This window comes from Xiphophorus hellerii, chromosome 15 (genome assembly GCF_003331165.1).
Source record: "Xiphophorus hellerii strain 12219 chromosome 15, Xiphophorus_hellerii-4.1, whole genome shotgun sequence".
NCBI lineage: Eukaryota > Metazoa > Chordata > Actinopteri > Cyprinodontiformes > Poeciliidae > Xiphophorus > Xiphophorus hellerii.
The window spans coordinates 4004020-4021032 of NC_045686.1; the positions used below are offsets into that span (position 1 = coordinate 4004020).

Below are 17013 nucleotides of genomic sequence, written 5' to 3' on the forward strand. Positions count from 1 at the left end.
GATGTGAGACTTAATTTATGTTTTTTACTGTCCGGGTGACTTAAGATTTGTCTGCACAAGAATTTTACTTCATAACATTTATATTTCCTACAATTATTATGCAACACAGGAAGAGAAAATTGCAACTACCAGATCCTGATTGAAGTTAATTTGTCATTTACAAAGTGATTTAATCTTTATAAGGCAATTTATTACCTCATAAAGTATCCTAAATCATGTTTTTAGCTTAAGTAAGCTTTTCCTCTCAAGAATTTATAAGAATTGTGAATTTAAAATGATTGATACCGTATTGCACACTGAATAGAGTGCATATTTACAGTGTTTGAGGCTGTGACTGTAGTTAATATTGCAGTATAATGTATGCAAAATTACATTTAGCTGCAAATACACAAAAATCAGGTCAAACAACACAGTTGAAATATTCTGATAAAGTCAATAAGTCCCTCATCAGGACCTTCCTGGAAACTGAAATATGAATCAGAATAATTATTAAGTGATACATAGAAATGTCATCAAAGGTGGATAAGGAAGATGTATTCGTTCTGTGTTCACTGAATTTAAATTCACAGCAACCACAAAAAAAATTGACAGGTCTGACAGACCTGGAGTTTCCTCCATCTGAATTCATTTGTTTTCCTGCACTGTTTTATAACTCCGCCGAGAGAACCAAACCATTCAGCTGATTCGGTCTAAATGAAGCAGCGTAGCGACTTTAATACCATCAGTCACAGTTTTTCTCAATTTGAAGCCAGTTCCAACTCTGTGTTTCATAAAAGTACAGAGCAGGGTTTGAAGCAACAGAGCCTTGGAGTCTGAGGATTCTGGCATTTTGGACGTTCTGTGGTTCCTGACTCTAAAGAAACATGATCTTGCATGTTGGACAAGCCCAGTTTGTTGAAGAAAAAACAAGATGAGCCCCAAACATAACCTCTGGTCCTACAATAATTTGCTTTTAATTTGTTTTGAAAAGTTATTTTTGAACTCTCATACAAAAACTGGGTTCTTTTCAGAGAATCTATAGCTTCTTTCTTTTATTTATTGGCTGTGATCAGGTTAAGATGCCTTCAGGATGACCCACAAAAATCAGATTTTACAAGAGCACAGTTCTTTAGCGCATTTGGGAGTAATTATCTCATTTTCTCTTCACCTGCCACAGGATATTAAAACTTTACTCTTTAGAAACTCCTATTGCTCAAAGCCAAACTGAGGCATATAAAACCACAGAGGATTGAGTTAATAATCAGCACATTAATTCCTGACAACCTGATGTAATAATGAAGTCCAAGGCTATGAGGAAAAGCTGGACTATATCATCCTCAATGGGGACATTTCAAGGTGAAGGATGAGTGTTGTGGGTTGGACTGAGTGTTCAAGAATAGTGGAGGAAAAGCGGAGTTACAGCATTCATTGTTTGCGGTATTACTACAGCATATTATACAAAGATCATCTTTAATTTTGTTTAAATTCAGAAGTCTCTGTACATTTCTTTAAAATTTAGTGGAATTGCTTTTTTTACTTCTCATTCTGGGCCAAACATTTTTGGTGTCCTCCACCTCAACCTTTTCAACTCTGACCACAGATTTTCTATCAGACTGGGATCAGAACTTTGTGATGGAGACTCCAAAATATTGACTTTATTATCCGTAAGCATTGCAACTCTGCAACTTTTTGGATGACCATTATAACTAACAAATAATCAGTTTCCATTTGGAAAACCCATTTGAGCTTGAGTTTGAACTTCTTTCCTAATGTTTGATGAGCTGCTTCAGTACTTCCAGATATTGTTCTTTCATCATGATCAGTTTTAAATTTGACAGCACATTTTAATTTAATTACTAATTTTTCAAATACATTTTCAGTAACTATAATCAGCAAAAATATTAAATCATACAGAAAGGCCTGTTCATTTCCGCCTGCAACTTAATCAGGCTTATTCATCACACGTAAGAAATATTTTCACTAGAATTGAATGTTAATAGTTACAAATAACTAGTCTCACCTTTTCCTGCGACTAAAATGAATTCTGAATGGTTTCCAGGTTTAATAGATTCAATTTTAAAGTTTAATTTAAGTCTATTTTTTATATCTGACAATGAGTTGCTGCTGAAATATTTTAGTCACAATTTAATTTCAATGACTTCATCTTGAAGCTTAGATAATATGAGTTACAACATTTAATCTCCCTTTAGGAATAATAAAACACTTTCAAATAGAATTAAATCTATTTTGTGAAGTCCGCCAGCATTTAAATCTCATTATTCCTCCAAATGTAACAATGATTCTTATGGCCAAACACTTAAATTTCAGCTTTATCAGAACCCTGAACATGTCTCTGAAAATTAACAAATTATTTCCTGGAGAGTTTAAAATAGAAAATTCTTATTTTGACTGAAAGTAAGACAGAGACTTTTTGCAGTTTCTATAAAAAATCAGTTCCAGCTGTAAATGTTTTATAACTCCTAACTATAAAAGCAGCCAAAAGAAGACATCAGGCTTCTTTTTAGTGCTTCAATGCACCAAGTAGACAAAATTCCTGCAGGTTAATGAAAGTTGATGATGAAATCATGAGAACTGAAGTGCTAATAAATCTTTCATAATGGTGGTGTTTAAAGAGATGAGATTTGAGCTTAGAGACACTAACAGTCTGAAAAAAGAACACCATCATAGGTAAGTAGGTATTTTTTTCTCTCAGGGGACACAAAGAGAAAGTTGTTTTTCATCAGGTCTAATCCTGTGTAATGTATTTTCAACGGACTGGCACAAAGCCTCAACTAACCTTATCAAAGACAGAAATATTTCCACACATGTTGTAAGAATAATTCCTAATTGTTCCAGAACAACATATTTATTTAAAAGTGTAACAGTAATTGGTACTAGAGGATAATGATAAGAAATACTTTCTACAGCATCTAGATTTAGAATTGTAACAGTGATGTGGAAAAACACATGGATGTCTTTGTTTATGATGCATAATGCTTTGTGAATTACAATTAGAGCTCACAGTCTGAGTTGACCTGAGGAGAAAAAGAGCTCACAGTGGTGCTACATACATCTTTATAAATTATTTTCAAAAACAAGCCTAAGGAAACTGACTTTAGTCCAAGCCTGAACAGCAAAGAGAAGTAATGATTGTTAGCAATAGTGTCCTCAGAATCTCACATCTTGATGCACATTGACATGCCACCTGAGAAATGGCATTATAATAAATTATGGCTAAATTCCATTTACTTCCTCCTCACTAATGGATGTGTCATATTACAACAGGGCTTGGAGGGACAGCAGATTGCAGCAACACTTTTATTAATGTTTCTCATAACACTTGGGCTTTGTCCATACTAGGATATCCAAATGAGATCGAAAAGAAGTTAATAAAGAGTGATATTTTATTATTTTGTTTATCTAGCAGATATCCATTGTGTCCTTCATGAATTTTGTCATTTTAAGATTTAAAGTTTGATGTTGTTCTTCATGGGAGTATGCTTTGAAAAAAAACTTAATTTTTGAAGGTAAATGAGATTTTTTTTTCTTTTCCTGCAGGCTTTGTTTCATTTTGTCAAATAGAATAGCAAGTGGTAATCTTTTATTTCACAGAGAGCAGTAAGGCTACTGTTTCAGACCGAACCTCATCCATCTGCAGGAATGGATGAGCAAGCCCCAGATAATCCTGACATGATTTACGGGATCAATAAATTATCACGTTTCCCTGTTCTGAGCAAGTCTAATTCACATGCAAACATTTTAGCCTTCGCTGCATCTAATTAGCAAATTTAGCCATGCAGCTGCAAGTTGACCCGTTAATGTAATTGAATTTCCACTTCCACCACAGTCCACTCACACTAATCTGAAGCCAGGGTTGTTTCAGATTTTTTTTTTTATTTTAAGCATTTTAATTTAGACTTTCATTTCATTTATTTACACGTATTTAACATGCAAAACATCAGCAAACACATTGTTGGATCAAACAAAATAAATGAGGAACAAATAAGAAGAAGAAGAAAGAAAATTACATTTACAGACAATGGAACATCAGTATTTTCTCAGTGAATACTTTTCAAATGAATCTGACTTGAAATAGCAGCTGTAGGTGGCCACCCATGTAAACCACATATGTAGTCAAATAGAAATAAATTAGACCATAAATGGAATGTAATAAAGTGAAATATCACAGAAAATAAGACCAGAAAACCCTTATTGAAGACTATTTGGCACATGTGCTAGATTAAAAAAAAAGTTCAAAATACCAGCTTTAGGATGCCTGATACACTCATGAGGGATGTTGATAACAACCTTTCTCCACACAAACTTTCTCTAAATCTTGAAGTTTCTGGGAGATTTTCAATTACCGTAATTTCTGGACTAATAAGCACACCAAAATATAAGCCACACTCACAAAATAGGGTTCAAATGTAGGCCGTACTTTTCTATAAGCTACAAGCGTATAAAAATTTACACAGAAATATGTACTGTAAATGCTTCTTTTTTTCCCCCCATAGATTGCTTGTAAAAAATATAATGCAATAGCTGACCTGGAAAAGTAAATGATCGCGATGAGCCTAACAGGCTTTTAACCAAGGAGTTTTAAAACGCTGGACTGCTTTGAGTGAATTTGTCTTGAGACGAAAGTGATATTGAGAGTAACAACAAAGAGAGACGGAGGAAGTGTGTGTGTGAGTTTTCAACACTTAAGAAAATAATTATCGGCTTATAGTACGGAAATTAGATTTATATTGCGTAACTGGCTTGGCCATTATAGCAGCTTTAATTTCTTTCTCTAAACCAAACTGAGTGTGGTTTTCTGTATTGTGTTACTTAAAACCAATTCAATCCCTTATTTACAAAGAAAAAAAATCAATGCATGCAATAGTCATTTTCCTCCATGTATCTATAAATAATCATCACTGCGACAGGTAAGTTCATGCAGAAGCATGTCAATAACAGGACGTAGTAGCTCTGCAAGAAACACAAAAAGTAGATCATTTGGCCAATTTGGCCTCTGCTACAGATAAATATGACATTCATACCAACTTCAAAACCATAAACAGAGGAACAGAGCATACACAGCACAATATAATATTGATCGTTAGATTTTTTTTTTATTTACAGGCAATTTCAAATGATCACGTTCAAAAATAAGGTGATGACTTCGATGTTGGTGTACATTCGTCTGCTGCTGGCATAAAAACGATGAAAGCCTCAGGGCGCAGCCTCATAAATTTAACCTCACACTGATTTAAGAAGGATATGAAGATCCAATCTGACGCAAGAGCCTCACTAGAAACAATCAAACTCACTAGAAACAATCAAACTCACTAGAAACAATCAAACTCACTAGAAACAATCAAAAAGTGATTTGAACTGATAGTTTGATTTTCCCTTCATTTCCTTTCCACATAAACCTTTTTTTTTTCATCAATTTCAATCTTGTCTTGGTCGTGACCCTCTGTTTAACGGTGACATTCATGTTCATGTTTTCCACATAGCTCCTGCAAACAATAATTTGCAAATAGTGAGCTTTCTGCCTGTATTTGCAATTTATGCATAAGACATTGAAGGATTGTGAGCTTGAAGATTTGAAGCCTCATCATCTTTAATAAACAAAATTATAAATCAGAATCCATTTAGTCCATGCAATTCCTCTGTAAACTCTGACATTGTATGAAACATCCAAGATTCTTCAACCTTTTACATAAAATATTTGTATTAGTTTTGAGGACGTGACTTTAACGCATCAAAGTTGCTACATAAACGAGACACTGAAACACTTGAAAGCTGAATGGAAAATTTGTGCAATCAGACAGTTGAATAATCTAAATAACAGACTAAAAACAATAAATATCTTTGTTTTCGATCTCATATGCCTATTTTTTTAAATTGAGTTCAATTGAGTTTCAATTAAAATGCGATTAATTCATTAGAGACCCTGCAATTAACGCAATCAAAAAAAAATTATTAAGTTCCACCTCAAGTTCGGATACAACCATAGTTTACCTGAATTTGAAACACAGTTTGTTTCACCAACAAATGAATCCTTCTCACTGCTTATATGAACAATAACAATGATTGCTTTTAAGTAAATATCTTAAGTTTCACCATATATACAAATCTTGAAGATTACTAACATAATCATATCTTTTCTACTGTTTTTTCAGGGTAGAGTCATTTTTAATGCTTTACTGTGAGACACAGAGTTTTCAGAGGCAGTTTTCTGAAGCGCATCAGATGGATGGAACAGCAGCGAATTGCTTGATTTTGGTTTGTGCATAGGAGATTATTTACTGCTTGACAATGGCTGAGTTGCACCTGTACTTCATGTTGATGGATAGCGTTGGTCAAGTCCCCATCTGCGCAAAAATACAAATAAGCAAATAAGCAGGCTACAAAACCACTCCAGCTGCGCAGTGGCTGGCGGGGACTCCGATGCGATGGCTGCACTTCATCATCTTCCTCAGCTCCGTGCGGAAGCGATCGTGTAGCCACGCGTAGAGGAAGGGGTTGCAGCAGGAGGAGCTCATGGCGCAGAGGTGGCACAGCAGCTGGATGAGTAGGAAGTATTGCTTGTTTATCAGGTGGATGTCGATGTCTCTCAGAACGTTGAACACGTGAATGGGAAGCCAGCAAGCGGCAAAGGCGGACACCAGCAGAGCCACGAGGCGAAAGATCTTCCTCTTTCGGGCCTGGTGAACGCACACCTGGTCTTGCGACCTGTTTCCAGGGACGATGCACTTTTTCAGCTTGACGGTGATGCAGAGGTAGGAGACAAAGACGGCCGAAAGGGGGAGGACGTATGTGATCAGCAGCGTGCTGTAGGCGTAGGCCCGTCTCTCCTTCTCCTGGCCCAACCAGAACTCCTCACAGATGGTGAAGCCTTCTTCTTTGAACTCAACATGGTAGGTGTGAGTCACTGCCGGAGCCACCAGACCGCAGGACAGCAGCCAGATCCCGATGAGGACGTAGGCACAAGTGGCCACGGTGGTTCGCTTTTTCAGTGGATGAACCGTGGCGTAATATCTGCAACGAAGGGAGAGTGGTACTTATTAAACCTTAACCCTCCTGTTATGTTGCGAGTCAAATTGACCAGTTTTAAAGTTTATAACTTTTTTTAATAGTTAGAAGTATTTTTTTTTTTTGCATAAAACTTGTTCTATTTGTCTTAATAGGTGCACTCTATATATAAATCGAAAATTTATTCATTTTACACATTTGCAGCCCCCCCCCCTGCGTCTACTTTTTACAAAGATACTGTTCGGGTCAATTTGACCCCACAGTCAAGTTGAAGGGTAAAAAAGATTGCAAAAAAATAGTCCAATTCTATATGTTTCCTTGCAGCTATGAACCATATTTCACCACACCACACAAAAACACAACACACATACAAGCACACGTGGACACACACAAGCCCACTTTCTCACTACTCTCTTTACTTCACTAGGAAACTGCGAGAAAGCAGGTGTTCATATAACTTTTGACGGGAATCTTTTCTGTTCCTGTGGACAAACTCCACCCACACTGAGTGGACACTCAGCAGAAGTGGAGAAAACATAAATACTCTCTGCATGACTCATTTATCTTGATTTTAATCAGCGGGTCAATTTGACCCTGAACAGTATGTGTGTCTCAAGTTCAATTATAAAGATCACCCATTGAAAAAAAAATCTAAATGTAATATACATTTTTTTTTTTTTTTACAAATGATCAATTTCAAGGAAATTATTGTTGTTGTTTTTGTTTGTAGGTTTTTATCATTGAACATAAAAAATGTAAATTCCATTTTTTATTTTTTTAGTAAATTAGTAAGTTGTCGTCACTGTTCCTTTATTTATGAGAAAAAAAAACATCATTGCACAAATATTGATTGAAATGGTTAGTACTGGAGTTAATAATCAGATACAAAAATGTTTTGGAGGAATTTTTTGGTTTCTGACACTACTGCATGATTAAACACTCCCCGGGTCAAATTGACCCAGGAACATTATTGCTGTACCTCAGAAACGAACATAAAAGGAGGGTTAACAGAATAAATGGAACCAGATTAATCAGGACCAGATTGATGAATTAATGCCACTGTGACATCTCAAGTATGATTAAACTGAAAGTTCAAGTCGTAGCGATCAGATAGTGGAGAAATGCTAAATGGCCTAATTAGGCCTAAAGCTGTTTCTGTGCATCTAATGAGGTATGCTGACGTACATTTCAATCAGACAGCCAGATTTTGGCTGGGCAGTCTGTGACCTGAAAGCATAGGTAAGTCCCGGTGGGGTCGGGGGGGGAATCTTGGAAAAGTCTAGAATTGTCCCCTCCAAAAAAATTCATTGAAAAAACGTTTGCATTTAAATAATATCGATATGAAAAGGCAAAAGAAACAAAGAACGAACTAAATCTGCCATTTATCTCAGAAAAAAATAATAATTAATTTTTGGGTCCCCCCCTACCATTGTTAGAACAATGGTTCAGTCCAACTTGAAGGAGGAGCAACAGAGCCGTTGGAGCGAGGAGCTAGCCGTTAGCTGTGGCGCTGCAGCACGAACACAAAACCCTCCAGTAAGTAAATACTTAAAACAAAAGACATGCAACACCTTTTATTTACATTCACTGCTCAATAAGAAGAAACACATTAACAATAAAAATCAGACTGCAGTTCGTTATTTTCTTACTTTGTCTGAATTTTGATGAGCTGCCTTATTAGCAAAACTGCTACACTGCTAACATAGACTTAAGCTTTTTTGTCAAAGGTAGCAAACATCTTATTCATATTTAGGTCTTTAACTTTTATTTAATTAGAAGAGTTTAAAACGGGAGGGAGAGGCTGAGGAGTGGCCGACAGCTCTGTGTTTGGGAGCCGAGAACAGATAGAAGAAACAGAAAGTTATGGCTTTATTTCTCTCTGTTTTCAATGTAGAGCCTTTAAAACCACAAAATAAAATCTGAATATTTTTCTATATAAACCCTGGTGCCTTAAGTGTTACATTTAAGTTATGATACTCCCCAGATATTCATTTCTATCTACCTGCTGGTTCTCAGTCATCTAGGACATGGCAAAACTAAAACAGGCTTAAAAATAAAGCAACTTAAGTTATAATTTAAATAGCCCATAACTTGTATTGGGAGCCATTACAATAAATCAGTGTTTATGAGGAATTTTATTAAGAGGAGTTACTCATTAAAGCTTTTTTATTTAGAACCTTACATTTTTGTAAAGGTGTAGCTGAGATTAGATCAGTCAGACTGAGCAAAATTCATATCTAAGCAACATTTGAATTTTAGTTTTACTTCTCAGCAGGTTGCTTACTTAGAAAAACATGTTTGATGTTCATTATTAGTCATTTTTGGTCCTGCAGTGTGATTAAAAACCTTTTAAACCACATTTTACGTTACATTTCACTGTAACTTTGCCGACACCCCCAAAATTGGTCTTAAGAAATGTTCCTGTTTGTGGTCCCCCCCAATAATGAGATGGGATTTACACCCTTGCCTGTAAGGTTTAAGTGGCAAAGACAAGCAAAGAATGCATTTTAATACTGAGCTCAGGTGTGTCAAAGAACAAAAACAAGCACTTAAAACTTTCAGTTTATGTTAAAGTGATCCAATCTAAAGGAGAGAAGCTTGACTAAAGATAAACAAAGGCTTGATCCTTAGAAAGTCAAATGAAAAATAGTTATCTGAAGCTCACAACTGCTTATTTGTTTGATTTCTTTGCGCATTCCCTTAAGAATAATGACATTTTTAAGAATTTGACTAATCTAGCTATATTTTTGCACCATGTTAGTTCTTAAGAGAAGCTCACTGATTAGGAAATTTCACTTATTGAGTAATTGCTTGCCAAATAAAGACCTTATCATTGATTAAGGAGAACAGATTATTCTTTTTTTTTTTTTTTACATGCAAATCAATACCTCCCTTCATTTGCCTAATTTTCAAGGAATACAACATGATTGCATTCATTGGCTTGTGAATTCCTAGGTTACTATTGCAATCCACTCTTATTTAGAAAAGCAGATTTTATTTTTGTTTGTGCCAAATTTTGCTTAGTGATTTATACCTTGTAAAACGAATACACCACAAATTTCATTGTATTTTACTGGGCTTTATTGAGCCCAGTAAAGACCACTTACTGGACCACTTCATCCAGAAAGTGTAAATGAGAATGCTACCAAGCTACCAAACATGATCATCAACCTAAACTGACTGGTTTGGTAAGAAGAAATTTAAACAGAATCTGTCAACCAGGCAACTACTGGTTTGCACTCTAAATCTGAAAGAGTGGAAAGAAAAAACCAATGCTGAAATACCTGCTATTACTTGAGCATATGGATAGATATTGACACAAATCCTGTCAGAAGCTGAAAAAATGAAAGTGTTAAAATGCACTTTCCTGAATGTGGTGGATTATGGAGACAAACAGGAATGCAGGTTCCTCAGTTCTCCGTTGCCTGGATACAATATTTCACAGCGCTTTACAAATGCTGCCTTCAAGATGCACCACTGTAAACTTCATACTTTGTTCCCATGGCCTTCAGTAAAACAAAGGAGTCAACAACATTGACTTTTATTTAGTTATAAAGTTGCCTTGGGCAAAACTACTCCCATGTTTCCAGTCATAAGTGGATATAATACCCGTCCATCACACCTACTCCTCCTCAGGGTCTCCAAACTTGGCTAAGAAATTGGTAAAAAACAACAAAAAAAGAAAGCTTTCTTCTTAGACTACAATTTAAATTTGAAATAATTAGCAAAATACATTATAACTTCAAATTAAAACTGTTTTGTTTTGAATGCTCTACACCGGTGTGCCTCTTGGTTAGGTTTGTCTCAGAAAAGAGTTGTTATGCCAAAGAACTTCCTGGTAAAAATTTTAAAAAAGTAAAATAAAAACAGTAAAAACATCATAATCATCCACTGCTTTATATGACAAAAATCCTAATTGAATACACGGAAGTTTGTGGTTGTAGCATGAAAAACTGCGGAAATGTTTCAAGTGGCATGAACACTTTTGTAAGACATGTATATTTAAAACATGAAAGCACAACACTGCAAATAAATCAAAGTAATATAAGAAAAACTTGAAAATTTCTAATTGTCAAAGTTGTGATTGCTTGCAGGCATTTAAACCCACCTGTCCACAGCGATAGCTGTGAGCGTGAAAACGGAAACGTATACAGTGACAGGTTGGATGAGGAAGACCAAGTAGCACATAGAGCGGCCGAAGACCCAGCCGTGTGGATTGAAGGCGTAGGCGAGAGTGAAGGGGACGCACGTCACACACATGAGCATGTCCGAGAAGGCCAGGTTCCCGATGAAGAGGTTGGTGACGTTGTGCATCTTGCGGGTTCGGCAGATGACATAGAGGAGCAGGTAGTTCCCGACGACGCCCACAACAACCACGAGCACGTAACAAGGGATGATGAGAGGCTTGAATGTCTGCAGGAGGGCCACATCTGCAAACTGTGAGCTGCGGTTGGTGGAGTTGCTCTGCACTGCTACCTCATAAATGCGCCCCTCAGGTTGCTCTGCAGATGAGGAAGGCGGCGTGCTTCCTGTTGGACTACTGCGGTTAGCCTCCATAGCCTCCTGTCCGTATGTGCACTGCAACAAAAAAGTGGCAGGTTTATAGTCAAACATCACCAACACCTCTAAAAGGTCAGACTATCAGGTACTTGAAAAATATAAACACGGAGGAAAAAAAGATCATGACATTTAATAAATGGAAGACTCTTAGTAGAAAAATCATGCTTTTACAAGCAGCAACACATTCACTCGTTTAGAGGTAAAGAGGAAGGTATAATGAGGCAGATGGTTGTGAAGGAATCTCATTATAAATGCAGAGAGCAACTACTTCCATCCACCAATAAAATGTGTTTTAGAAACACCACATGACAACATTAGGTCCTAATTTACATGCCAAGAGCTGCAGAAAAAATTTCATTATTAATTAACTCGCTCTGTTTGGCCTGTTCAGCATACGCACAATAACTAAGCATGGCTGAGATGCATCGTTTTTAAGTTTTCCTTTTTTGTGAACTCATTCAAACATGACTTCTCCATGCTGCCTGTCATCATATCAGCTAATCAAGAATAAATTAACTAAAAATGCAATTAGGACATGTGTATTAAAATATTTAAACACCAACACATTTTTTAAATATTCTTTCAAGCCTTAGGCATTATTCCTTTGAAGCCTGACAGAAATAATGAAATTCCATCATTTTCTGATCCCCAGCTGTGAGGCAAAACTGGACACATGTATCCTAGTGCCACCAGAAGTGTTTTTCAGAAATTTTAAAAACTCCCCATATCAGGCTTGGAGATCCTCCAGGCAAGTTGTAACAGAGCTGTATCAGTTTACCTTCATCACATTGTCATTATCATTTTAGTTAATGAGCTCTGGAAATCTTCCACTGACAAACCGCAGGAAGTACGGGGTTGCGCCCTCATCATGTGGTGACTGTCACAGAAGGCTGTGCATGAACGCATTCAAATGACTTCACCACTGGCTTTAACCTTTTGAAAAACATTTGACATAATGAAGGTCTTTGATGACCCTGAACTGAATGGAGCTCTCCCTGCTGACAATAAATATTCAATCCAGGCATAACTGGCAGCTGAAAGAATTTTTTATTGCAAACTTTAACTACTTTATGCAGACGGAGTCGCAGCATTTTCCCTCAAGGACAAGAGCTTCATACGCCGGGCAAATTAAGATATAAAGTTAACTTCTGCCAAAATGTTTCTTCTAACAGAAAGTAGTATTATTTTTTAAGTAGCCCAGTCAAATGTCAAATTTGAATCTGATAGAGACTCTAAAAGAGCGGACTAAAGATTAGGATGATGGCAAAGAGGCTTTCCAACCTCAAAGCTAATTGTCCAAATCAAAAGGTCCAAAAACCACATGAACAAAAAACTTGTCAGTAATTATTAGAAGATTTCGAATGTTATAACACTTATTTTTTCTTTTTTTAAATACTTTTTTTTTTTCAACTTCTCTACTTTTACATTTTTTATTGTATTATCTGAGATGCCTCACTCATTTCTTGTCAGAAGAACTTAGAGTTGAATCAAAATTATTCTAATTCTAAAATGAAATGGGTGTTAATATTTTTGGGTTAATTGTGGCTCAGAAAGACTTTTTAAAAAAAAAATTGCACTGAAAGGAACATAGACAAAAAATAACATAGCTGAAACAGACATGTCATTCGTTCATGTGAGGCTAACGTTAGCATTACAGCACAGCTTGCTGCTGCAGGGAAGTTAGAACAGTAGCAGTTTACGTCTATGAGCATTTGTCTTGAAAGTAAGACAAAAGCTCCCTTATAAGGACTTATGCTCTCTGTTTTATCAATGAAAGGAAAGAAACTAAAAAACAAATGGATGAAACATGCCTTTTATTTCAAAAGTGTGAAATATAAAAAAGAAAACAGAGGTAGTGTTGGAAGCATCCCATAAACAAAAGGCCTAATAAATGGAGTAAATAATTCTCATATGCAATTTTACTTTTGTGGATCTCTGAGCGTGCCAAGCCCTGGCAGCTTTCAGAACTGAAACTGAAATGTGCTTTACTCACAGGAGCCACCAGAATTATATCTCTAAATAGATCTTAAAACCACTTGAACAAATGCTGGCTGGCTTAGTTCTTTATACCTGACAAAGCAAACTCTCTAGTTACTTTGTCAAAGTCAGGGAGTCATCTCTAAGTTCGACCATGGTGGATCTCTAAATCAAAAGGGAGCACTCTTCTTCTGAGGAATGTAAATCTAAGGATGACAAGCAAACGTACAGTTGTGCGTTGTTGACAGGAACTGGTCTTTGTGCCTGACCACAGCAATGTGGGAGCTTTCATAGTTCAGGAGCTACAGGCATTCATCCTTTGGTAGCCTCTGGAAGAGAGGACGCTGCTCCTTCAGCTCAAAAGATCTGAGAAATCAGAGCTTAAGGGGGTTTAATGAGAAGGGATTCTGATAGTTCTGTGAGAAGCAGAAATTGATCTACCTGAGAACAAGGCTTTTCTGTATTTCTGCACTATTAGGAGTGAATAGAAAAGTATAAAAACGACATTTTCAGTTTTATTTGTATTGTTTTTTTCAAATGAACAAATTTGCCAGATTGCTCATCAGTCTGCATACTACAGTTTTGCTTCACTGAATTATTGTCACCAGCAGCCCTGATAATGAGACTTTATGGTTCTGCTGTCTTTTCACATTCGTCCTCTGCTAATTAGCATCATTTGTGCTGAGGTACAGACTGGGGAATTAATCTGCAACAGTTGAAGCATAGACCTCTTACTTTTCACAGCCAGCTATACTATCAATGAATGTACTGAACAGGGATTTCAATGACAATGTGATGTGAGGTTTTGTCTTTTGCTTCGAGTACTGTGGACGATTTTAATGAGGTCTGTGTTACTCTGAGAACTTTTTTATACTCCAAAATATCATGCAATAAAAATACTGTGCAAAACCTGAATATAAACTAAACATGTAAGTGTATTTAAATAGACAAGCAGTTATCTCTAACATCCTAAGCAATCTACAAATACAAATGAATAAGAAAAACTGATCAATTAAATTATATAATTGAGTGGAACGTCACCAGAAACAAGTAACTTTAAGGAAAGAGACTGCAAAAAGTCATTGAAATCCAAGTGACCAAATCCAGTATCTCAGTAAATTGATAATAGCTGGTTAAGTTTAAGCTATCACACATATTGTTGCTAGGTGTTACTGGTTTCAGATACTTTTAACTGAATGTCCCAGTGAACCCATTTGGAGACTTTATCCAGGGAGAGAAATAAAGTAATTTCACCATAAACCAGCCAGGAACAAATGTTTCTCACACAATTTGTTACCAAGGACTTAGAATAATAATTAGAAGAATTTTACAGGAATTTTGTATTATTTCATATTTTCTTATCACTTGTTCTCTATCCGACATATTTCCTGTTTTCTCAGTTTATCTCTTGCCGTCCCTCACAGCTGCACGCCGTTTCCAGTTAACCACCTGCTTTTTGTTCAGTAATCAACTCTCCCAACGTACCTCTCAAGTAGGCAGCTCTTGGTCAAAACATCCTGCTACTCACACCAGCAAGTTCCAATCCTTCATTGCTTTTAAGTAAAACTGTTTATTTTTGCCTGCTTGACAATGACTTCTGAAATGATGTTTAAGAAAAAGGCCAAAGAAAAGTTGGTGTCTGCCTTTGCCATCCTCTGGATTTTAAAAACTGTCTTTCAGTGTATTTTTCTTGGTACTCTAGGGTGTGTAAAACATTTTTAAAAAACCTGTCACTGTTCTGATGGCTCTTGAAAGCAGTGAGGACAAGAAGACAGGCAGCTTTTTTCCTCCAGTTCTTTTGTTTCCAAGCATAAAGTCGAGCAGAAATAAGGTGGATTCGCATGCATTTTTCTGACGTATGTCCAGTACGAGTTAGCGGCTAAGTTAAACTCAATTTAAATTCAACAAATGAATTGATGTTTCTCTCCTGAAAGGCAGTCGCACTCGCATCCTAACTGCTGCGCTCCACATCATCACATAATCAGCCCTGCCCATTTATCTGTGCCCCAAAGGATGCTTCAGACCGCTGCTGCAGAAACCTGCCAGAGGGAATGTAGCAATGTGACCTCCTCATGCTTTGTTGCCAACCTTTCTGCAGAATAATATTTCCATAGGAAACTGTTACTGTTCTCAGTCTTTTCCTCTTGTTTTCTCAAGACAATATTTGTTGTCTTGGTTTACAGCAACAAATTTAAAATAATGTTTTTCAGTTCTTGGGGAGGGGAAAAATTATCTGAATTTTGCACATAAAATCACAGAAATTCAAAATTTAACTGCAAAACAGAACTCCAAATGCATAACATTTCCCTTTTTTAAAAAAAGAAATAAGACTTAAGTTTTTAAAATATATTTATTAAACAGATATGTAAGTTTTTTCTTTTCAAACTGATTGATTTTAATCTATCACTTGAAAAACACCAGAAGCTGAAACACACCATTGTCTTTACACTCCTAGAATACATCAATATAAATCCTTCATCTTAAAGCTAATCATTTCTTGCAGTGCTTTTAACAAAAAAATAATTACATATAAATAAATTACACACACAGTAAGTCCCTCTTGTTACATAAAATGAGCCAAAGCAATGCTTTTTAACTATAGAGCCTAACTTACCTGGTCTGATATTTCTCTGTTCGAAGAGAAGTGAGGACTGGTACCAATGGACCTTGACAGTGTGCTTTTCCTCAGTGAGGGAGCTGAAGCTGCAGCTGTTTTAAACGGAGAGAAAGAAGGTGGGAGGTGTGCGGAGCGCAGAGGGAGAGGAGATATATCTGAGATGTCTGTAGAAAAGATGGGGAGCCAATTAGAAAGCAGAGAAACCAACAAAGATTGATGTCTGTGTTGGACTTGGTGATGACGTTTGATTAGTTAGTGGTCAGATCAGAGAGGCAGTTCGGTGTGAAGCAGGATTATTTATCTGCTCATAGGAACATGAAGGGTAGATTGATTGTGTTTTTTTAATTGCATGCTAATGTAAACAGGCACATTTTCTACAACTCTATATCAATGAGCTGCTTGTTCTTCAGCTTTAAAACAAAATTAGTTGATTCTTCAATGGATATTTTGACTCTGGTCTGAAATCACATATTTAAAAATGGCAGCTTGCCATAGAAATAACCATAAAACCCCAATTTAAAATATACATATATATATGTATACATATTTTGTATACATATATACAAAATATGTATACATATATATCACATACTGTTCACATACTGTTCACATACTGTATATATACCATATAGGGAGATATGGTATATATATATATATATATATATATATATATTCCATATATATATATATATATATTCCATATCTCCCTATATGGTATATATACAGTATGTGAACCCCAAGCATGCAAAGCACAACAAAACAAAAACACAATCGTATTGCCTGGTGAGAATAAATCATTCTGATATTGACAGAGTGTCCATCTGTAAAAGGCTTTAAATTCCACAATGATTCACTTC

The 17013-nt window shown here is 36.2% G+C and overlaps 1 protein-coding gene across 2 annotated transcripts; it reads right to left on the bottom strand.

Moving 5' to 3' along the window:
• Positions 1-5312: 5312 nt before the first annotated feature.
• LOC116733669 (prolactin-releasing peptide receptor-like) lies at positions 5313-16703 on the bottom strand. Of its 2 annotated transcripts, XM_032584467.1 has the most exons (3): positions 16154-16703; positions 11111-11580; positions 5313-7008 (listed from the first exon to the last, which is right to left on the bottom strand). In XM_032584467.1, the coding sequence occupies exons 2-3, from the start codon at positions 11557-11559 to the stop codon at positions 6375-6377; spliced, it is 1083 nt and encodes a 360-aa protein (XP_032440358.1). In that variant the 5' UTR covers positions 11560-11580; positions 16154-16703; the 3' UTR covers positions 5313-6374. The 2 variants fall into 2 exon arrangements, with proteins under 2 accessions (XP_032440358.1, XP_032440356.1); XM_032584465.1 differs by having other exon boundaries at positions 11111-16703.
• Positions 16704-17013: the final 310 nt, after the last annotated feature.